The 24977-nt window shown below is 40.2% G+C and overlaps 1 protein-coding gene across 2 annotated transcripts; it reads left to right on the forward strand.

Annotated features, from left to right (window-relative positions):
- The first annotated feature begins 753 nt into the window (after nt 1-753).
- kita (KIT proto-oncogene, receptor tyrosine kinase a) lies at nt 754-24497 on the forward strand. Of its 2 annotated transcripts, none has more exons than XM_030131738.1 (21): nt 754-1168; nt 4543-4833; nt 5602-5886; nt 6032-6171; nt 6781-6973; nt 7302-7485; nt 8119-8234; nt 9180-9294; nt 10604-10788; nt 13457-13563; nt 13707-13833; nt 14416-14520; nt 14852-14962; nt 15229-15370; nt 15547-15641; nt 15759-15889; nt 16695-16817; nt 17342-17453; nt 17574-17673; nt 17967-18072; nt 21175-24497. In XM_030131738.1, the coding sequence occupies exons 1-21, from the start codon at nt 1114-1116 to the stop codon at nt 21340-21342; spliced, it is 2991 nt and encodes a 996-aa protein (XP_029987598.1). In that variant the 5' UTR covers nt 754-1113; the 3' UTR covers nt 21343-24497. The 2 variants fall into 2 exon arrangements, with proteins under 2 accessions (XP_029987598.1, XP_029987599.1); XM_030131739.1 differs by having other exon boundaries at nt 755-1168; nt 6802-6973.
- Nucleotides 24498-24977: the final 480 nt, after the last annotated feature.

Raw genomic sequence — 24977 nt, forward strand, 5'->3', positions numbered from 1 at the left:
GGAACAGTCACAGCTGCAAACAGTATATCAAATATCTTAATGTGCAAAAATATGAAAAGCCAGTCCAAACAGACAGAATTCGATGATCATCATACACAATACATACTGTGTTGATGTACTTTAAAAATCATAGTGGTATGGCACAAAATAATACATCACCAAACATTAAAACTGTAATCTTTCCCTGATTAAGCCGTCACTAAAGTCACTAAAAGATTGTGAAATAGGGGAACAAACTCTACTGTGAGCGATTAGAGACCAAATTTGATGTGAGGGATGTGATGGATTATACATAACAGCCGTTTGTTTGAAAGAAAAACAAACTGCCATCAACATTACGCACCATTAAAACCCAGTTAGCAGAGTGTGGCTGACTCAGACAGACTCTGGGGGTGTGTTCGTGTTCAACATACAAAAGATAAATCAACAGAAAAACAACAAAGTGTGTTTGTGAGGTGTTGGGATGGGGTGCATTTGCGTCCTGGTAGAGACCACTCCCATTAGGTTTATCCTTGTATTTGTGGTGGGTCTTTATGTCAGGAGGGGTCTCAAGGGAGGACGAAATGAAATGAAACCAAATGTCAAAGTGTGCATTGGAAAAAACTACATAAAATGCAAAATAAACTGGAGAAACTGCAGGTTATTGAAGGTTTAAGGGAGATAATATGTTAGTATCATACAGATATCCAAGCGCGTAACGGTGGGTGCGTGCGTCTTTTGTCTTGATCTGACTGGCTCTGAGCTCGGTTTTCTTGTCGGGAAGCAGACAACAGGTCCCAAACACCTCCCTCTGTCTAACGTGTGAGTAATAGGCTCCACCACTGGCTCCTATAAACATGTTGTTGACGCCACAGTCAGTCAGAGATACCTGGTTGGCTTTGCACCGTCCCCTCTGGCGCGCTCCAGGAGAACAGCATGATTGCAGATAGGCGACGGCTGCTGCTGTTGCGAACTACACTGAGCATCTGTGCCTTTAAAGACTTGTAAGTGCGCCTCTGTCAGAGTCCTCCGGCAACTTCCCACAACTCCGACGCGCTCCGAGACCAGAGTAGTGCGACTTTAACCATAAAGGCACTGGCGCACCTTCCCAGCTAGACCCATGGAATAATAACTATGGAATACCACTGGATACTACTGTCTGTCTTTTTACTGTTAACCTTTCATCCAGGTAAGGCTGATCATTTGCACTTGATGCACCAATTTACGCACCCAACTTGTTGCTTTTCACAAGAACACCAAAAGGACTGGATACTTTTTTTTTTTTTTTTTTTAACGAGTGCACATATTCGGCTTCCTTTTGCTGCATTAGATTAAGTTAATCCACATCATAGTAAAGTGAAGTGAACTTGCTCCACTTCACTTCATCGGCCTTTATGATGCACGTCTTCGCACTTTTCTTTGTTCCGTAAGTGGTGCAGTCGGATGTAAAGCCTGATAAGTCACTGAAACCTAATGAGGAAAGTGGATACTTGGGGTGAAGAACTGGATGCCAAGCGCGCTACTTTAATAATTCATGTTTTATTCAGACAACAGGGCAACATTAAAGAAAAGTAATCACACGCTTGAAAGTGGGCTGATGAACAAGATCTCCGAGGAGACTTTTTGATCATGTTATCTTAGGTGAGCGCAGCAGGTCTGTGTGGTTTTTCCTCGAGGTGAAATCGAACGTTACAGTCATTATGGAAATACTCCAAGCCTTATTCTTTGGGAGTATATGCAAAGCAGTATTTATCACATGCTGTACGCTTTCCTACTGTCTCACCTTCTAAGAAATATGATCACATGTGTGCGTTTTTACGCCGCAGCCGGTGTCGGAACATTTATCCACGGTGGGGCTAGGGGTGTTTTGTGGCGTCCAGAGGATGTGTTTTAGAACACATTGCAACTATTATGCTATGGCACCATCTTCAGAGACAAACTGCAGAGGCCATTGTCTATAAACACCCAATTGTGGTTTTTACTGCGTTTTACTCCAAATACTTTGTCTTTGCGTAATAGCTTTAAGGGGCTTTTACTCTGATCATTTGTTAGTCCATTGTTGAAGATCAACTAGACAGATCTCTGCACATATTCACTGAAAGCAGCAGTAACCCACAACTTTGCGCTTGGCCCTGAGTGTGTTTGCGGAGCCCCCTATGCAGCAGCTCAGGCCCGGATCAGGTCTAGTCCTTAGCCCCACCGACAGCTCAGTATGTCCAGTATGTCATCATGGGACGCCTGTGGTGTTTATGTCAGGTCGACATGGCCGCATGTACTTTAAATGATGGCACATCTCCAGGCTGCGTGGACACATCTACCTGTCATGTGATGCAAAGGCACGCCTTGAAGTTTGCCTGAAGCCAAAGACCTAAACAAGTTCAACTTGTGGATAATCTTTATTTTTGTCTTTGATGATGATGAAACCTTTACATTAACCCTTTCAGGCATAGTGGTCCCTACAGTGGACAGTTATTCTACAGCTGTTCTCTTGTATATTCATAGGTTTTGTTGTTTTAGTTCCATATCAGCCAACACAGTGGACACTTATGCATCATCCCATACACTGACATTCACACCATTACTGTACCTGTGCAGTCCTTGATAAACCTGATCTGCAGTGACATGTTTGAATGTAAATCAATTATTTATGAGGCAATTTTTTTTTTTTTGCATATTATCTCCATGAAGTGAGTAATTACTAGTATTAGAATATGTTAAAATGTGAGAAGACATCAGATTAGCAGCTTTAAAAATGTTTTTATTTCATTGTTTTCATATCACTTTCTGATATTGCGTTTTAAACCCATTTCTTTACTTCAAAAATTAAATGCATAGATATTTTTGGAATTCCATAGGAAAAAAAAAAGACTCGATCACATTGTTTTTTTCATGGCTAAGGAGGAATAAAAACACTAAAATAAATCTTGACTCAAGTTCTCACAATTCATGCATGAAAGGGTTAAATTCCATATGTTGCTGTGAATGTGAATTTAACCAAAACATTAAAGTTGTTGAAAGAAGGCAGAACAAACACTAAACAGACAATAGTTTGTGTCAGATTCTAATAATTAAAATATATAAAATGTAATAAATCCATTATGTCCTGACACCACAGCCTTTCTTAACACTGTCTCTATTCAGAAAGATTTAATCTTTATTCTAATTTGTGCACTTGATGATATGTGAAATCTATTATACCCATGATTTTATTGATTTTATTTCCTGATTTCAATGAGGGGTGTGTGGACGAACAGAGCATCTTTGTCAGCAGCACCCTGTTTCTTTTCTCACTCCCACTGCAGTCACACCACGGAGGCTGCAAAAAGTAGAGCCACAGTCCCGTAGTGTTTCTCACTGAGATGCTCCAACAGTGGAAGCGCCGTCCAGTGCATTACCCTGCAACCATTTTTGGGTCATTTTGCTTTGCAGGGAACAAAAACCATTACTTATGCACTTTCACCACCAGTTTTCAGTTGGTGCAGGAGATCACATCTTTAGGCATCCATCCCCTTCACCAAAGATCCACTGCACAATAGCCAAGTGATGATACACACATATGGTTTCTTCATTATATATCTGATCATCAAAGAACGTTTTATAGATTTAGCACCATATCAGTCTCGGCTGTATAATTTTCTTAACATTTTATTACTAGCATTTGATGTTTTAATGCAGTCCATATTATGATGAAAGAGGCTTGTTCTACAGTTGGATATATAGTGGATATATATAGTGGTATGTGTTTAAAATCTAGCATACACAGAGCAGATTGTACATAAGAATTCTCTGAAAAATGTGTTGATTCACAGCCAGATAGATAAAACTGACTTTACTGCTCTCGACTCAAAGATTCTTTGTTGTATTAACCCTTAAAGACCTAGAACTACTGTCTCGTGACTTCTAAATCAGTTTTCTCCTAATTTTAACCTTTCCTAAGTGATTTCTTATAATATTATCCTCTGCATGTTGTAGTTTTAAGTAAAAATCAGGTACTTTTCTATGTTTAATTCTACTGATCATGTAGATGTTCATCAAAGCTCAGAATAAATTCAAAGGTTTTATATCAAAAGAGAAAACTGAAAAAAAGTGAATTTTTTTGGTAAAATACACAATAACATGAAAAATGAGCATCTACAACACTGTCATATGTCAAACTACATAGGTCTTACTAGTGAATCGATGTTGCAGAAAATGTGTTCACTATGGAGTCTCTGAACGTCCAAATGGGTCATATCTGATGTTGTTGAAAAGCTGAGAAACTGCATTTTACCTGAATTATTACAATATATTGATAGGATAAGTGGTTCAGAAGTCATCAAACATTTTAGATCAGTAGATGTCTTTCGTTGTCGGCAGCTGTAAAGGTCTTACAGGGTTAAAGTATCAATACATGATAACATCTGAAATATCATCAATTTCAACATGTGATTAATTTTTTCTTTTTCAGAAGAACATGGTAACAAATTCAATACTTTGTGGTCTAAATTTAGTACTACTTTGGCATGTTTTTAGTAGACGACTTTCTTGGGAGCCAGTTTTTCACAATTTTATCCCCTTTTTTAGGCGACTGCAAGCCCACTATCACACCCATCAGCTCCAACCTTGTCATCGGCACCCACCTCGCCGTCGGCCCCCACCTAGTTGTAGAGCTGAATGGTCCCTTTGGCCTTCGTTGTCAGGGAGAAAAGGTGATGTACTGGCGGCGGGAAGACCGGATAAAGGTGCGGGGAGAAAAACAGACTGACGGGATGTCCACCCTGCATGTCCTCAAGGCTCAGCCCGTCCACATGGGCCGCTACATCTGCACAGAGGAGGTGTCTGGGGAGCACGCTTCCATCTATGTCTTTGTGAAAGGTAGCTGGATGAATACACTGATTTAGTGGTATTTGAAATTAGGTTATTGATTATTTACTGTGTGTGAGTGAGGAGAAAAAGATGTTATAGTCTAGAAGAGGAAACACACACTGCAGGATGCAACAGACGAAATCTTTCAGCATTTCTTGTTGCAGTGACAGGGATCAGTGTGTGTGGGTGTGTTCCCAGTTGAAGGTGTTTGTAACTTTGCCCTCGACAGGTACAATAGATACTGTATCTACTGACTGAGTGTTTGACTGAGTTTTACTGTATTTCCTGTATGTGGCTCAATATCCCCTTGGCCTACTGCCATAACTGCAGGCTTATATCATGTGCTGATCATTCACTCCAGAATCCACTCATCTCCCTTTGAGGCGAGCTCTAACTGTAATATTTATTCAGCTTATGAACTTGCGGAGGAGTTAACCTTTATAGTAAGATTTGATGCTGTTGATTCTGCTTATTTATTTAATGTGCAAATCTTGTTCTTGTGAAACTACAAATTTGGGAAAGTCTGTGAAAATTGGATTTAACTGTGCTCACAAATTCACAGCTGTCAGCGTTTATGGAATTGAAACAGAGACAGAGCAGACTACTTGGCTTATAAACAGCCTCAGCATGCAGTCAGTTGAAAATAGAATGAAAATAGAAGGGATGTATTGTGCCGATTTTTTATAAGATCACAGCATCAAACTTTAAACAACTCACTATGTGGCCTTGCTTTTAGCCCTGACACTGACTTTTGTTGTGTGTTCATATTTTTGGCAGATCCTGATAATCCGTTCAGAAAATCAATGGTGTCCAAAATTCTGACTCGTGAAGGAGACACTGCTTCTATTCCCTGCCTGGCAACTGATCCTAGTCTGGACAACCTACACCTAGAAACATGTTCCAGCAAAGCTCTAGCCTCTGGTCTTCAGTTTACTGCCAGCCTGCAGCAAGGCATCATCATCCACAACACGCAGAAGGCTTATGAAGGCTGCTATGTGTGCAAGGGAAGACTCAGGGAGGAGGATGTTAAATCACATGACTACATTCTCACAGTGAAACCAGGTACAGTGGTGTTTGCATGCATGTACCGTATGAGCATGCAAACTGTTATGCGTGCTTGAAAAGCTTTTGTTGTGACAATTTAAGTCAGTAATCTGACACACAGGTGATTCCAAATCAAATCAGATTTGTTTTTGATTCCCTCCAGTCCCTGTTGCTCCTCCTGCAATTGAGATGCAGGCACCAAAAAGAGTGATTCTTATCCGCCATGAGAATCTCTCCCTCACCTGCAACACATCTAATATCAATGGAGAAATCCAGCTGAAATGGGTCACCCCACCTGGCTCGGTTAGTGGAACATCCTTCTAGATTGTTTGTTGTTGGTTCAGATATGTGAAACACTGAAAGCTCTGTGATGAAACAGTGTTTGAGAGTTATGGTTTAGACAGCCATTTCAAATCAGCTGCCATGGATGTTTGAAGCAACCACCAGTATTATATTTTTCACAAAATCTTCTATATGATCTATTTTACCCACCCCACTTAGTAAATGTTTGACTCCTCATGATTGCTGCCCAACAGCTAAATTGGCAAAGAAATGTTACAAAAGAAGATTCAACTCAAACCATGCTCCCAAGATGCACATGTCGTGGTTTTTGTCCTGGATTCAACATTTTCTGAAACCAGTTTTTATTATACTGAAGACAAGGATAGACATATAGAGAGGTCTGCATGTGTAGAAAGTGAAAGGGTGGGGTCAAAGTTCACACTGTGTAATCTCCAGGATCTCGGTTGTGTGTGTGTGTGTAACTTGTGGATGATTTGCATACGTGTGTGATGTGTGCGTATATTTACATGGAGGTGGTTTGAGTGTCGACGTTAGGGTTAGTGTTTGTGTGCTTGGCAAAGGTAGACACGAAGACGGGGTTAATCTCTAGAGATCTCTGGGCGTTGACAGGGTGCCGTCTGGTATCCACAGCAACCAGCAAAGGTTGACAGTGCTTCACGTATCCTGATGGAGTCCTTCACCCACGTGCGCAGCGCCACGTTGAACATTGTTGCAGTCAGACCGCAAGATGCTGGGAGGTACCAGTGTGAAGCTGAGAACGAAAAAGGGGTCAGCTCGCAGTCACTGTGGCTTGATGTTTATGGTAAGTACGTGAAGAGATTGACTTCTTGATAAAGTTATGGGGCTTGTCTTGCAGGAACTAAGCATCAATCTTTCACTTATATACAGCAATCTTAAAATCCACACCTCTGCAGTTATCACTGACACATGTCATGTGAAAAGTGAAATCAGCTGCAGTGGTAATAAGGTCATAGCCAGCATGAGTGTGTGCATACAGATACACACTAGATGTTGAGCTGAACCTTTGGACTATAAAGTCTCTAAATGCATGCATGGTTTGAATTCTAAGTTTCTGCATAAGCACAAATAAAGAAATAAATTCCAAACTAATTTCACTTTTGTGTTTTCAGAAAAAGGATTCATTAACATGACTCCCAAAGACAACAGAACCATTCACGTCCGTTCAGGTGACAGTTTGACCCTGAAGGTTGACATGGAGGCTTATCCACAGCCACACACCTCCTGGAGCTTCATGGGTCACGAGCTGAGAAACACGACCGACCACGTCATCACCACACACACTCTGGAATACAGGTGGAACACAACACACAAGCTCAGTCTTGCTTTAAGTGCCCTCTTATGAACACATGACCCAAAAATGTTCATTACACCCTCTCAGTGACATTTAACACCTTAGCTTTAGAGTTGGCTGCAGGTCAGTTCAGCTGCTGATGCAGTGTCTACATGGGAAATGTAGCTGAAATTGGAAAAGTGCCTGAGGTCTTCCAGTGAAATGGGAACTGTCAGAACTTAGATGGTTTCACAAGGAAAAGCACCCATTAAACAGGTGTAGTAAAGCTCAGTGCTGCAGAGAAAAATATTTAATAACATTTTCATTTTTCTTGCTTCAAGCATTCATATCAGTGTGGGAAGAAAAGGACATGACTTTTAAGTCTTATTTGGACATGGTCGCTTTAATCAAATGGAACAAGGTTGTTGAAACACTTCATTATGTTGCAAATTGATAGATTTGTGGCTATGAAAAGGGACTATAGAGAACAGAAAAAGACTAAGAAAGAACTAGTTATAATCAGTTCAAGTCCTGCCTGTTACTGGAGTTTGCACAAGAGAAGCTTTAAACTGACATTTTCCCTTTGTATTCTGAAGACATAATAAATGATTTTATGCCAAAGGTTCTTCTACATCATGGCCTCTTTGTATTTTTAGATTCAGCAGTGAGCTGAGGTTGGTGCGACTGAAAATATCAGAGGGCGGCGTTTACACCTTTCAAGCCGCCAATGGTGACGCATCAGTAAACCAGACATTTACCATCTTTGTGATCAGTAAGTCGTATCATAGATTTTTGAAAGGTTATTCATTCCCCTCAGCCACATAGGGAACCTTTTTACCTGTGTCTGCACACATCTACAGAATGGACCTGTGGGAAGAGATTTCAATAGGTTTCATTGACCTTTTTTTTATGTATAACGTACACTGAACAAAAATATAAATGCACCACTTTTGTTTTTGCTCCCATTTTTCATGAGCTGAACTCAAAGATCTAAAACTTTTTCTATGTACACAAAAGGCCTATTTCTCTCAAATATTGTTCATAAATTTGTCTAAATCTGTGTTAGTGAGCACTTCTCCTTTGTCCTTTGCTGAGATAATCCATCCACCTCACAGGTGTGGCATATCAAGATGCTGATTAGACAGCAGGATTATTGCACAGGTGTGACTTAGGCTGGCCACAATAAAAGGCCACTCTAAAATGTGCAGTTTTACTGTATTGGGTGGTCCAGGGGGGTCAGAAAACCAGTCAGTATTTGGTGTGACCACCATTTTCCTCGCATAGTCAAAACTTGTGACATCTGTGGTATTGTGCTGTGTGATAAAACTGCACATTTTGGAGTGACCTTTTATTGTGGCCAGCCTAAGGCACACCTGTGCAAAAATCATGCTGTCTAATCAGCATCTTGATATGCCACACCTGTGAGGTGGATGGATTATCTCAGCAAAGAAGAAGTGTTCACTAACACAAATTTAGACAGATTTGTGAACAATATTTGAGAGAAATAAACCTTGTGTGTACACAGAAAAAGTTTTAGATCTTTGAGTTCAGCTCATGAAAAATGGGAGCAAAAACAAAAGTGGTGTGTTTATATTTTTGTTCAGTGTACTTTAACGCTCCGTCTCCCCTCACCCATGCCTCGCTATCATTCAGTGTGTAAGTGAGACCTAATGTTTTTCCTGGCTGACATATTCTGACATTAATTTGTGTTTGTTAGGTAAACCTGAGATTGTTTCTCATGAGGGTCCTGTGGACGGGCAGGTGCGCTGTGTGGCAGAGGGGTTTCCTGCCCCTCAGATCACCTGGTATTACTGCGAGCAGCCGTATGTAAGGTGAGTTCACCTGTAAAAGGACTGCAAACCTACCAACTTCTCATCGTCACTCTCTTCTATCAGAGTAAGAACAGCTGGTTATTTTCGCAGTTTTTGTAATTCCTTGTCTGTCATCGTAAGGTGTGGCTCAGTTGGAAGAAGGTGTTGGCATTTCATTTGGGCTCTAATCAAAGTTTAGTAACATTTGAGTGAAATGTCATGGCTGTCGCTGAGTTGTTTGCTTATGTTTTCAGGGAACTGACAGTTAAACTTTATCAAACCTCACAAAGCTCTGATGAAACACACATGACTGATGAAACTCAGTAACCTTAGTAATGACTGAACCCAAGTGAAACGATGGAACTGAGCTGTGTTTACTGGCAAATTTCATGACATTTGCATTTAGGCCTGAGACTGGTTAAACATTATACATCACATCTACTTTCATTAATATATATGTGAAGACTGAGGATGTTGAAACTATTATTTCAGTCCTTCCTGGTACTTCTGCCCATCTGTTTTCTTTATCTGGGGTTTCATTTATGTTTGCACACTGCACCATTTGTTCCATGTTAGGTATCAGTTCAACATTTCATATCTGTACTGTTGTAGATTAACACCCACACTTTAAAACCTCCACCAAACTCATGTGAAGACCTCGAGGGTCCTTAAGGTCACGCTAAAGACACATTGGATCGAGTCAGAAATGATGATGACGGTGGAATGTTGGATTGTGGGATTTGAAAGGGCTGACTTGTGATTGGTTGACTGTGACGATGACCCCCCCTCCATGTGACAGGGAATTGGATGGAATTGATTTGTGATTGGTTGCGGCCCAGGACATCTGCCTGGATACACCTGGACACTGTCAAACATGGTGTGTTGTGGGAGGAGCCTCTGGTTGACATAGCAACACCAATCCCAAGCAGCACAGGCAATGAATCACAAGTGTGATTATCCAAACTTTATCCAGTCATTGAAAAAATACAGTCAAAGCCAATTACAGCTCTTGACTGAAACAAAAATTAATTTGACCTGAGTGAGCCTGTCACCAGAGAGCATGTGATAATAATGAGTACACATTATACTAGCGTGAGTCAGAGTTAATTTGACTCGTTATTCATGATAATAGAGAAAATCTAATAACCACAAATACACTGAATTTGACATGTTTACCTCTGCATTAGCATTTTAGGGATTCAGGAAAAGAATGTACATCTTGCACAGCCTTAGGGAAGAGATGGAGTTGACAGTCTGACAAAGAAAATCAGTGAATAGCTCTATGATCCAGTAAATCCTTTGTCAACAATGTGTAATCTACTGCCTCTAGGTGCTCCCAACAGGTGAATGCCACCCAGGAGGAACACAATGTCATCACCGTCACACTGTTCAGTCCCCTGTTTGGCAAGACAGAGGTGGAGAGTCGGGTGAACATCAGCAGAGGACGGTTTAGTACTCTGGAATGTGTGGCGACAGTGGAGGGAGAGCAGGCCTACACGCTCTTTTCTATCAGCGGTGAGATGTCACATACATGAGTGCATACATAAATGAGTCAGGGGGAATGCAGTGTGGGCTCACACACACACAGATTGTTCAGAGAGAGGCTCTGGGCGTAAGCAGCTGCCATTTTCATGTTTTGTTGCTGAATTGATCTAATTATCCGCATGTCCTCACCTTCAGGTTAGACTTAAGTGCACTGCTGACCTCAAGAGACAGGCATACTGACATGGAAAGCTGTTTTTCTTCTTATTGTAAACGTTATCTGTATCTGCACTAGAAATCTGCCCGTCAGACACATGTTAGTAGCATTAACACTTCTGTCACCTGCCAGTGACTCCCTGCTCTGTGGACTAAGAAACAATGTTATCTTAGCAGCTCTGCCCCTCTGTATTCACACAACTTTAGGAAATCCACCTGGGATTTACTCCTCAGCTCAAAATATTTATGAAAAGCATTTTTGGTGGTGTTTAACCCTTAATAGTAGTCCTATAATCTGTTAGGTAAACGAGGAGATATACCTCAGACTTGATTGGTTAAGATAAGATGTCACTTACAGATAGAAATTAGCTCCAGCCCGTTGTTTATGGTGTGACTCCAAATCCGTACTCTTATAACGGCTTCCCCATCTGCCATACAATGTACTCAACGCAGTGTCAGTGCAAGAACCGAAAGTACAGAAATGTTGTCGCTGCCTAAGCCTGGAGACTTTAGGCAGGGGGTCATGCAGGACATGAAGGGGGGGGCTTGTTGCGACTACAGCGGGTCTGTGGGTGAGTATTATAAGGGAGGAGAGTATTTGCAGCCAGACAGGACAGGCCTTTGGGAGCATGTGCCCAGGATTTTTGTGCTTCACAGAGTAACAGCAGACCAGGCGGAGGCGCTCAGAGTGTGGAGCACAGTAGGAGTCCTGGCGGTGCTGGGAGTTCTGGGGCTGTGGGAGGCTTGGAGGTGTCAGTGAGCTGCAGAGAATACACAGGGCTTTAGAAACCACTGACAGGTTTACAGGGGATTAGTTCCTGCAGACTCTGCATTCTCAGATTTGAAGTGGAGAGAAAGCTTCTTATCTCTAAAGAGCTTATTACACCCCACTGTACAGAGGAGCAAAACAATAAGGCATCACAAACACCCAGACACAAAGGAACAGAACACTGATTACATATAATTACTCACCACCACAGCTGTAAAAGAAACAGCAACACTATAGTAAAATAGTGTCTTATCGAAAGGGATTTCAGACAGTTAAACAAAATATGGTGCAGACAAAAGAAATAAGGGAACCATATAGTATGTATACATATTTAATTGGATTAGTTTGTTGTGATTTGTCATTGTGAAGTGGGCTTCACAGTGACTTAGCCCTCTGTGGCTTACCCTAATGACCCTTTGCAATGTCAATGGCAGCCCAGTGAAAAAATCACTGATTTGAATGAGGGGACAGCGGTCTATACTGCAGCTCAGTAACAACATGGTACAGTAATAGTGTTAGAACAAAGAAATATCAATTAAGCAGTACCTGTGTAAATACCAAAGTAATAATCAACTAATAGACTGATATTAATAGAGTATATCTGATTAATGTTAAAGCTGCAGAGGTTCATAGTTTTATTGTGTCACTGGAGAAAAATTTCATACTAACCTTTCAGCATATTGTAATTTAACTGGTCTGAGTAGGCATGATACTTCAGACTCCACTGCATTCTTGTTTGGGTGTATTTACACTGTAGAAAACCTGCACCCTTTTGCAGATTTTGTCTTATCACAGGCGTTTTCACACAGATAAAGGGGTTAAATACATGATTCATGGCTGTAATTAATGATCGCTGATCAGATTCTATCAGATGCAACTTGGATGTTACTCTACTGCTGAGTCTTCCCCATGTCTCGACACAGAATCTTAGAACAACGACTTCACTTTTCCATAGCAGTATGAAATCATCAGTTCATTTATATTTATTTATTTACATTTCTGATTTGGACTAAGGGGAGAGATCTGCAGAAATGTTTTTACCTCTGAGTTTATCTCCTGCAGCTTTAAGTTAAAGTTTAATAAGAGGTTTAAAACAATGGGCTACAGGCAACCTTTTCAGTATTGGTACAGTTATATTTTTGTAACTAAATAATAATATGCTAACAATAAAATGGTTATATTTGAAATATTTGGACAAAATGTTTGACATTGATAGGGTAATAACCAGATGATAATAATAAAGTAATTTTATAGTATAATAACTTCAGAATCACATAAATGTCATTATAGATTACCTAGACATACTTTGTTTTATTATATCATTTTACACAGACCTTTAGGCTTGGAAAAAAACGGAAAAGCACAGGTGCCCTGATAACGTTCACCATGGCTCTGTTCCATTCAGTTAAACCCAGGCAGCCCATTCCAGTGAACCCGCATGAACAACACCAAGTCCTGAAACTGATACACGTAACTAGGATGTAGCCACTCTTAACGATATCAGTTACACCTGTGGGTTTTCTCTTATGATGTCAAAATACTTGCGGTGAAAGAGGTCTAGTAAGCTGTTATGTGGATATTATTTTAGTGATTACTTGGTAAATACAACTGTCATCTCATTATTATCAAACCAGGCTGTAAGATAAGGCTTTGAAATGGGATATTAGTATGTGTTGTGATAATGTGACTTTAACAATATCTTCTTTCTACCTGCAGAGAGAACTGTTCCACATGGTCTGTTCACCCCCCTCCTCATTGGCACAGTGTCAGCAGCAGCCATCCTCTGCCTGGTCCTTATCATGCTATTCTACAAGTACATGCAGGTAGGAATGAACTGTTCACATATGACACACCCTCTTTGATCCTATCAAACATAACAAGTCAACAAATTAATGTCATCAGTCATCTTAAGCTGCAACACACTGCAGTAATTTATGTTTGGTGTTTTTGTCTCATTTCATAACAGAAACCAAAGTACCAGATTCAGTGGAAAGTTATCGAGGGGATCCATGGAAACAACTATGTGTATATTGACCCCACCCAGCTACCATACGATCACCAGTGGGAGTTTCCTAGAAACAACTTGCGTTTTGGTGAGTGTCTTGCACTCTTTGCATGTTGTAGTGAACCATTTATAAAAAAATATGTGCATTGTATGATTATCTGGGCCTTAATTCTATCAATATTTCATCACTGACACACAGATGAAGTACACATCCTGGTTGTTAAGTCAAGTAAATCACTGTAGGAGTGATGTGGTCATAAATGGTGATTTATCTCAATAATAAGCTCTAGCAGTGCAGTTGGTATGACATCATCTCTGTCACCCCCAGGCTACTTCATGCTGATTGACAGACACACTGTTTTCTGTGCGTATGGACACAGCATTAAGGTTTTAACCATGTCTCTGGTTATTACTGATGAACCAGTTCCACAGGTCATTACAAAGAAACCCTACTCCCGCATTACAAACATAATATTATTGACATATTCTGGGTGTTGTTTTTAGCTAACCTCCTTAAACAGGATCCTGCGTGTCCAGGTGCCTACATACACAGCCCAGAGGCTCAAGCTGGTGTTGTCCTAGGAACGCTGGCTTGGGGCCACTTTGTGGGAGGGAAGCAGGACTGGGAATAACAGTTTTATGTGTCTCTCTCTCTCTTCTTGCCTCTTAGGGAAGACACTGGGATCTGGAGCATTTGGAAAAGTGGTGGAAGCTACTGCATATGGACTCTCCAAAGCAGATTCAGTCATGACAGTTGCTGTGAAAATGCTCAAATGTAAGCATTGTCAGCACACATGCAAATGAAGTGTGACAACAAAAAAAGCAGAACAGTTCAACTGCATGCAACTAATGCATTTAACGGTCTAACAAATGTGCATAGAGGTTGTGTTCGCGTAAGGTGTAATGAATAGATAATTTGCCAGAGGGTGTTTGAAGACAGGTGGGTATTATGGAGATACTGTATTTACACTGCTGCTAAATCAAAACTTCTGTCATGCATGTATATTAGCTTTAATTGATCTCCAGCACTAACCTGTTTTAGTCAACAAACACCAGTCCACATATGCAACATGCTGATTTTGTTCCAATATTTCTTATTTCCACAGCAAGTGCTCATGCAACAGAGAAGGAGGCGCTGATGTCAGAACTCAAAGTCCTCAGTTACTTGGGAAACCACATGAATATTGTGAACCTGCTGGGAGCCTGCACGGTTGGAGGTGTGGCAGTCATGTTCCCTGATTTTTATTAAGAATGCAGCATGGACAAACAAAAAAAAAAGAATGCAACAAGAAACTGGAAGCTTCAGAGCCTGTTGACTGATTTTACAGATATTTTCTACAGTTATATTCCCATTGACACTATTGTATTAGTATTTATTTGTGTTTTGTTATCACATTATCAACATCTTTTTACACTTTGATAAATGCAGTGTCTTGTCTTTTTGGCAAGATCTTTGCCATAAAGTTTGTTTTCATGTCTGCAGGGCCTACACTGGTGATTACTGAATACTGCTGCTTTGGAGATCTCCTAAACTTTCTGCGCCGAAAAAGAGACTCCTTTATCTGCTATAAGCTTGAGGAAGACTGCTACTACCGTAACGTCATGTCGCAAAGAGACGCCACAAGGTCAGGTTCTTTTTTTTGTGTGTTAAAGCAGAGTGGTTTATTGTGTGTGGCAAGAGACAAGAGAAGTGCTAGTATTTACTATCCAGAACGTGCGTAGGATGAGAGTATTTGGACAGCAGCGTGCCTATGTGTTGCTGTGCTCAGCTGAGACCAGACTGCTCCTTTCCTCTTCACAGTGACAGCTTGAATGGCTACATGACCATGAGGCCTTCTGCTGCTGGCAACCCGCCATTCGGCTCATCATCCGAGAAGAAACGTTCACTACGAAAAGGCAAGCCAGCCATTCATCAAATTTCTATGTTGTCAAATTGACACGGTGTAGTGATAAGATAGTATTCAAATAATCCTTGTACTGTGTCGTTAAAATGATGAGTGTTTGTCCTCTCAGGTGGATCGTATGTCGAAGCAGACGAAGAGGATGAAATGTTTGAGGAGGATGGTCTGTCTATAGACACTGAAGACCTTCTCAGCTTCTCTTATCAAGTGGCCAAAGGCATGGAGTTCTTAGCCTCCAAAAATGTGAGTGTTGGCCTCTACATGTACATTTTATATGATCACGTAGTTCACGAAGGGTGTTGGATTAAACTCATGCCCTGAATTTAAGTGAAATGAAATACATTATGGTCTTTTTTTTTGTGTACAAAAGAAAATACTCACGCACACTGTCTTACTTACTGCTGAAAATGATGTAGGATATTTTAAGTTACAGTATCTGGCTATTATTAAGTGCATAGGTAGTATCAAATACTTTATGCATATACAGTATATGTAGACATAGAAGCTACCTCAATCATTGTATTTTGTGTTAAAAAATAGTAACATCACACATATGTCCTCTAAAGATAACGTTCAATATTAATAAATCCAGTATGCAGAAACTTTTTTCAAAATATGTGTACAAAAAGCGCATATTTTTCTTTGGCTGACCTCTGTAGATATATGTTAAAAGAAGTGCATTAAAGAACAATATAGCATATGCAGGCGCATCATATTGATGACCAAACGGACATTTTCAATATGCTGTTACTGTTTTGAGCTTTTTAAAAACACTGAGCAGGGATCATGTTTTCACAGCTAGTAAAAGAATCTAAAATGCATGTTGGAGCACGCTGTTGAAAAATTTATTACTTGTGAAGGCTAGAAGATACTGTGCACAGAAAGATCATGTATCAGTGTCAGTGGTTGTGTGTTACAGATGTGAGTGTGGAAATTCAGTGCCAAACATCATTCATGGCTAATTATATTATGGGCACATTATATTATTGAGTCATCACTAGTATAAAATGCTCACAGGTGAGACATAATGGTGAACTTTATTTTTCAGTGTATCCACAGGGATCTGGCAGCCAGAAACATCCTGCTGACCCAAGGCAGAGTGGCAAAGATCTGTGATTTTGGCCTGGCCCGGGACATTACCACAGACTCTAATTATGTTGTCAAAGGCAATGTAAGTGCCAAGCAAAGTGAATTGTATCATGCTGTCTTCCTTCCAATCACTCTTCCATGTTCTTCTCTTTCCTGGTTGGGAACTGTCTAAAATGATTTGTGGTATTGCTGTGTTTTTCCGGCATTGTCTAATCTACCAGATACACTTTTGCACATAGCACACCTTAACTTGTACTGCTATGTCTCCAGAATCTCAAATCGCAGTGTGTTTGTCAATAGTCATTAAGACTACTGTGTTTAGCTCTTTAGATTTGAGGAATGTCCTATAAATCTTGCAGTTACTGATCTACTGCATGTGTGAAATGTGTGCCTTGTATTTATTTGCAGGTGTCAGATGTTATCTATTTTGTAAATTCTTATAGACCCGCAGTCAAATACTGTGTAAATGCTTGTCATTTAGAGGAGCTTGTGAGTTTAAACTAATTAAACCCCTCTCTATTGACTATAAAATAAATTCCAGGGAAAGGCTTCCTTATGTGATCGTCTTCATCTCTCCATCTGCTCACCCAGTGCTTTTCATTTCAGGCCCGTCTGCCAGTGAAGTGGATGTCTCCAGAAAGTATCTTTGAGTGTGTCTATACATTTGAGAGTGACGTATGGTCCTATGGCATCTTGCTCTGGGAAATCTTCTCCCTAGGTATGTCTAGCCATCTGGTGTGTGTTTGGGTTTTGTGTGTGGGTGTGTGTGTGTGTTTGTCTAGCTGTCCATGTGTTTTCAGTAGCGTGTAACATAACTAAATCTCCACTCTCATCATAGGAAACAGCCCCTACCCTGGTATGCCTGTGGACGCCAAGTTCTACAAACTCATAAAAGAAGGATACAGAATGGATGCTCCAGACTTTGCACCCACTGAAATGTGAGTTTGTGAGGAAAAACAAATATAAATGTGTGTTTATCATAGGAGAAATGGTGTGATTGGATAGATAGAGGTGACAAGACTAAAAAGGAATGAAATGTGAGGGACTGGAAAATCAGCCCGCTCTCTTCCTGTTACATTTGGCTTTTACAAGCATAAACTAAAACTAGGACATGCTAAATATTATGTGAAACGGAGAATAGAAAACAAGCAGTGCAAAAGAGAAAGAGTGTGTAATAACCGGCGACAAATTAAGACCAGAAGTGTTGACGTTTTCTAATGCTCCTTTTCAGGTATCAGATTATGAGGTCGTGTTGGGACGCTGACCCTTTTAAGAGACCCCCCTTCAGGAAGGTCGTGGAAAGGATTGAACAACAGCTGTCAGATGCCACTAAGCATGTAGGCACCACTTTCATGTTGTTCACTTTTTCTTGACATTGCAAAAAAAACACCTCCATTCCTTGTGAATAATGAACTGTGACGGCGTAGGTAGGAGGTACTGAAATAGAGGGAGCTCTTGGTTCCAAAGGTGGTAAATGTTCTTGTGACATTTTTACATCTGCCTCCAAGTGGGAGAAGCTTTTACGCAATTTGGAGACCATGAGGCAGCTGAGTGTAATGGAGACCATGCTATTTTACTCTGAACCCCCCTCCCCCTTTTTATAATAGAACTGAATGGAGCTCATTAATTGATGTGTCACTGCAACACAGTGACTTAAAGCTGGAAGAAAGTTCTTAAAAGTTTCCAACTGAATTGTAAAGTATAATTCAGTTTAATGTCTGAGGCCTCTTAACAGCATGAGCAGATGTGTTTGAAATCATATCTGTCCAATCCATACAAAATACTGAACAGCAAATTATAGTTTACAGAGGCTTTTTGACACTCTACCAGTATTTATTGGCTATAAATAATGACTTTTGGGGGTTGCTGATACTTGTCTGACAGTGTGGGAAAAGACTCTTCTTTAACAGTAGCTTTATTAAGCAAATCATCTTCTCCAGCTGCATTTGACCAATTATTCCTGCCATATGGGTGTCATCTTGAGGGAAAATTTCAGTTTGTATCATAGACTGGTGGCCAACGTTCATGTTATTCATAGAGTGGTCACCAAACTCAAAACTATAGTAATAAACATTACATTTAATAAAGTGATTTTAGACTTTTCAGGTAGATTTCCGCTGTTATTAAGAGGTTGTTTGATGTTACTGGCTGGCTGGAGTAGATGATATCCATGTGTCTCTACTGCACAGGCTCCGGTCCTAAATTGTGTTACTGTCAAATTTTATCTTTATTTTCATACAATGGGAGGAGATGTCATAACATCTACAGTATTTTCATATACAGTCTATTTGCACAACGTAAGAACAGACATACAGCATTCAGAAGTAACCGGGTAAATTTCATTGAATTTTGAAAAAAATCCACTTCTGAAAAACCCTACTTATCAAAATGCTGGTGATTACTTACAAGTTACATCTGAATATTTTCTTTTAAAACAATTACATTTATAACATTATTCTGTTGCTCTGCATTGTTTTATTCTGCTGGGAGGACATATTCTGTCATATCCAAATACTGAAGGAAAGCAAAGTTGCTGGCACTAATTTGCATGCAACGCCTTCAAGGATAGAATGGCTTATACGATGTCTAAACAGATTCATTCATTTGGCAGGAGGCATTCACATTCTGAGCGTTGTTCATTTAATTCTTACCACCTGTGGTTTTGCGATCAAATATCAATCTGCTTTTCCACTGCCAGTATCAACTGGACTCACCCCGCCTCAGCTTGTTGTCATTTCCACTGCATTAGAGCTGCCTTCAGATACTATTTCTAGAATCACCATTGTTGAGGGTCCACACAGGCTGCAGTTTCAGTAACATGGCGTAATGGTGCAGATTGCAGACTGGTCCATCCAGAATTAGCACTGTCTCAATGTATACTGAATCTGTGACATCGTGTCCTGAAGGCAACCTCACAATAGTTGACGTAGTGTTGCTATGACAACCAGCCATGATGAAAGTGTACCAAGCAACCTTGACCTTAAACCTAGACCTTAGAGTTGGTCCTCTAAAGGCCTGGTTCCTAAGATTTGAGCTGAACTTCTCTCTAAATGCACAGTCAGCATTTTTTTCCAGGTATCATTTCAGTCTCTTCCATTTTATTTGGACCCTCTAATAACTGATCTAGTGGTCTTTAAAGTTTTCCTCCATTAATCAGATGTCAGGTCAAATAGAAGCCCCTTATGCCAGTCTATATCACAGCCCACTCCCTGAGTTGGACTTTTGCAGTTTTTCTTTATTTAATAAAACACATTTTTTTCCTGACACACAGCTCCACTGTAGTTGTGGTTAATAGGTTCTATTAACAAAACTATTAATTGACTTTGCTGTCCAGTGCTTGATAAACTTTACCACATAACAATTATTAAGCTAGCATTCAGAATTAGCTCATCCATAACCTCTAACTCCTCCCATTCCTGCAGCTCCGCCCCTTACATCCAGTCAATTCAGGTTCCACAAAGCCAACATGGTGGGGGCAAAACTAAAACTACCACACTAACTGTGCCACAGTTCTTCCTTCCACTACGGTCTATGGGGAATACTTTACCCACAGTGTAAATGCTACACAGTCCAGAGTGCAAATGCTGGTGGTTGAACTGAGCATACTTGTGCCAAAGCAACACAAGTCAAGGATTGAAAAAGCAGCCTGAGTCTGCCATACTTCACTGCAGCTGGTTGACCACTGGAATCCACATGTAGAATCCAGAATTATCATGGCCTCATTTGACCTCCTGGACTCACTCCATCCTTCTGTTACCAACAGGACACTTAGGACATTTAACCAGGGCTCACTGGCCCTTCTCCCTCTCTCTCTTCTAAGAGCTAATGGTAATCTTTGGATTCCTTTGGTTCCTGCAATGTGGAATAGACCTCCTGTGATTTATGACCTGCCGTGTCTTTGATCTCTTCAGAAACTAGCTAACTCATTTAGACTCATTTATCTAAAGCGAGACTTTAATCTTCTCCTTCTGTCTAGTATTACAGTCTGTTTTAATGGTCTGTGGTTTATTCTTTGGTGGTTTTAATTGTTCTTTAACCCCCATTTTAACGGTCTCCTTGTTGTGATGCATTTTAGAGACACTTTGTGAGCCTTTTGGTATTTATTGTTGCTGTGTTTTTTAAGAACTGTTGCTTTTATTCTTGTTAGGTAATCTTTCCTTAATTGACTTAAACTGTGATGAGGTTTCTTCCTGGTTTACAATTCTGATTTTAGGAAAGCACAAGGAAAGCAGTGTGATAAGTTACATTACTTTCAGAGTTACTTGCATTTTTAACAGTGTAACTAGTAATGGTAACATATAACATTCCAAAAGTAACCTTCCCAACATTGCATACAGAAAATTTACATGAAAATCTGTACAAATTGTGCAGATGTGATGAATGCTCACTGAACAAATTTTAACAATACCATCATAAATTGTTTCTTTTGTTGTCTTTAGATTTATCTAAACTTCAGCTCCAGGCTTCCTGTGACGCAGAGAGTCAGGGAGGAGCCCAGTTCTCACCCTCTCAACCCAGCCAGCAGTAACAGTGCTCCAACGCAGCCCTTACTGGTCCAGCACGAGGTCTTCCTTGAGGGGACAACCCTTAGAGCCCAGTGGGTGTAAGGACCCACCCAACCTGTCTGGCTGCCTCATAAAGTGCCTGTAACGTTCCGCCACAAATCGCCCAACCACTACACCCACTCGCTGCCCCGGTACCAACAGCATTCAATGCCGCATCATAGCGGACCTGCTAACTGCCACCTATTACCACCAAAGTGGACAACAAAGGAAGAATGGCTTATATTGTTGTTATCACCGCCCGCTTATTACAGGGAGGACAGCTGGACTAATGCTCCCCTGTAGCGGTTTAGGCACCGGGGAGGTGGAGGGACACCAACTGTTACTCTACAACTGTCATTAAGTACATTATTACACTGCTAACTTTTTTTATTTTCCTTTTTTTCAGTTACATTTCCTACACATTTCATAAAGGTTGTTTTGTTGTTCTTTTTCTCCATTATTTAATTGAATGTTTCTTTCTTTTTATGTTTTGTGTTTTGTTATTCTCTCTTGTTTTTCTGTCATGGAAATGTATGTAGCATTTTTGTTTTTGGTTGGCTGATACAGTTGTTGGAGGAAAAAAAAAGCACTCGAGGCACTTGAACTTCATACCATTCCATACACCACACGATGCAGCTTTCATTTCTTTTGTATTCCTTTATTGTCAGTATTATTTTCACTCCTGTTCAGTTCTGTTTATATGAAGGAGATACCTTTTGGGGGCCAATTAAAGTAGAAATAATGAGACACTAGTTTATAAGCTATTACCTATTACAGCATGACCAGACATGCAAGTGTATCAAGTGGTTTTATTTGATACACTTGTGCTTGTACATCACTAGAGAACAACAAATGATCTTCAGTGGGTCTGATTAACACACATAGACAATTAAACCTAAAGGTTCTGTGTGTAATATTTAGTGGCATCTAGCAGTGAAGTTGCCAATTGCAACCAAGTGAATTCCCCTTGTTTGACCCTTCCCTGCAGTGGCCTTCATTACAGTCAGTGTTTGGTTCATCCGTTGGGTCGTTTTGGTTGACAAATGCATGCTTCTGTGCTTGCAAGGAGTTTGTTTTGGAGTCTTTGTTGACCTTAGCCCACTCCACTTCTATGCTAACTTTCTACACTAGTGTTGCACAATGTTGTTGTACTCGAGGAGCAAATCAAAGTCATTGAAACACATAAGGATTGTCACGTTTTAATCAGTGCCCATATTGTCCACTTCATAGAAATCAGTGTACAGACACTTTTCTGTGCATGTAAGCGACTGAGACTGTCGTTATCCTAGAAACTGAGTAAGCTAACATCAACAGATGATCTGCACAAAACGGACTCCAACACAAACTTCACATAAGTACACGAGCTTGTGCTAAGCTTAATATTGAACTTTTATGACAATACCTGGATCAACACAGTAACTACTGTACAAACATGGCAACGCAACATGTTAAACATGCGATACAACATTGTCAAACATGACCACACAACAAGTCGACATGTCTACAGAAAGAGCAGGTCCCTTCCTCATTGTCTGTAGATATTAACAGCTTATTTTAGAAACAAAATGATTGTTGTTTTGAGGTGATTGTAAACTAATGAAAACATTTTTGTGAATATTCCATACCTGCTTTTAGATCCTCCTAAATCTTACACACTGAACCTTTACTGTATAGGCCTATGATTACTTTAAACACACAGTTGTCTTCAGAGATATGGTATAGACATGGTACGCAAGCTTGTTCATTTATGTGCTTGTTGACTGTATATGTGTACATATCTGTAAGTGATGATGCTTGTCATTGCATTGACATCATGAGATGGGAAGCGTCAGAGTTGAACATGTGACAAAGACGTCACTCTGGGAACCTGTAGCTATGAGCTGCAGTGTTCATCTTAGTTTTGTTACACAGGCAGGTAATGCAGATGTATAGTTTCACTTTTTAACAGCTCGAATGTTGGAGAGTTTTCATGCACAGTTGTAAAAAAAAAAAAAAAAAAAAAAAAAAGTGGTTTATATGTTTTCTCTCCTGCCACATCCCGTGAATGATCTTTGTTTACAAGCACGAGACAGGTACTGCCATTTCAGAGATGTGTTTCTTTTGTTTTTCACCCTCAACCACTTTATAAAGGAAACCAGGAAACAGGAACCTTTGTGTTCTGTATTGTATATAGCATGGATAAAGTCAGGGCGATGCTCATGTGAAATGCCATTAAGTGGACTGCAGTATTCACTGAGGTGATGAGCCAGAGGAAAACTGAGGGTTTTTAAGCCTCTGTACAGGTGTGGACACTGGGTATAAAGCGTGTTGGTCAGTGTGTTGGTCAGCTCATTGTTCTCCGGCCAGTAGCTGGTTTCCCAGCAGTCCTTCTCTTCTTTGTATCCAGCTGTTTCCTCCGTCAGAAATGGGACTTTCAGCAGCCCTCAGCCAGTCGTCTGTATCAGTCCAGACCATTATGATTCCCCTCTTCCAACTGGTGGAATTTGTCATAAGGAGCACCAGGAAAGTGTCCTGTTTGTGTGTATGAACATGTGTGTTTGTGTTTGTGTGTGTGTGTATGTATATGTGTGTATGAGCATGCACACTGTATGCATGTCTTTATGATTGCAGATTTAAATGAATTACTGTTAAGAGGTGCCACTACTAAAGATTCATCAAGTTGTTCAGGCTACTAAAACCCCACAGTCTTACTGCTCTGTCTTTTTTATGTAAATATAAATGTGCATATATTTTAAAGTAATGTTGATGCTTTTGAAGATGTTTATCTTTAATGAAGATGTGGTACATTGATGCAGAATTTTATTATGCTGTATTTTCTTATGTGTGCTCAGATTTCCAACTGTGGATCCAACTGGAAAAGCTGCTTGTGTCAGTCACCATGGTAACTTAAAAAGATTCACTTTGGCAATTTCTTTGATTTTGGCAAAATCACTCCAACACTTACGCCAGTTGGTTACTGCCACAACCGAACAGCCTAGACTGTTCATATCATCAATATCCACGGCTACAGTCAGAATGATACTACTCCATTTCATAATGGAGACAAGAGATGTCTCATATTAAAAGAGATTATTTTTCCTGTCATTGACCCCCTTTTAACTAAGAGTATTTCACTGCATTTAGCTATATATTTATTTAATCTGAGGCTTTAGTGTTACTGTGTAAATTTGATGTGATACTATTACATGTGTCAATGTAAATAAAATTGTTTAAACTTTCTTGGGCCCTTTTCACATTCTTGCCAACAGGAATGCGTTGCATCATGCTCACCGTACTGGCATCCATTTAGATCTCCTGCATAGTAATGTATGGAAATCTTTTCATGCTTTACATATAACAGTTATTTTTTCCCTAATGCAGTGTGAGCCATCTGTGTGTGCCTGTGTGTTTGACTGCTTGTCACAGGTTTCCTGCCAAACACTTGCCAACTCTTAAGAGCCCTTCTCCACTCAAAAAGAAATATTTTTTGTATATTTGTTCAGTCTAGTTTTTCATATTCATTTTGCACAGTGATGTCTGTGTTTGGCACTTTCAGGGTTTTCTCACATTCATTTGCTGCATGGAGAAAGTTTCTCACAAAAATCTGAAATTTAGTTGTGGACCCATGAGCAGTTTTGTGACATAAAAATGTGGAACTAATCATTATCTGGTACAACTTTTACAGCCAAGATGTGGAAACATGAAGCCACCAGCGCATA

Source organism: Sphaeramia orbicularis, chromosome 4, assembly GCF_902148855.1.
Source record: "Sphaeramia orbicularis chromosome 4, fSphaOr1.1, whole genome shotgun sequence".
In the NCBI taxonomy this organism is placed as follows: Eukaryota; Metazoa; Chordata; class Actinopteri; order Kurtiformes; family Apogonidae; genus Sphaeramia; species Sphaeramia orbicularis.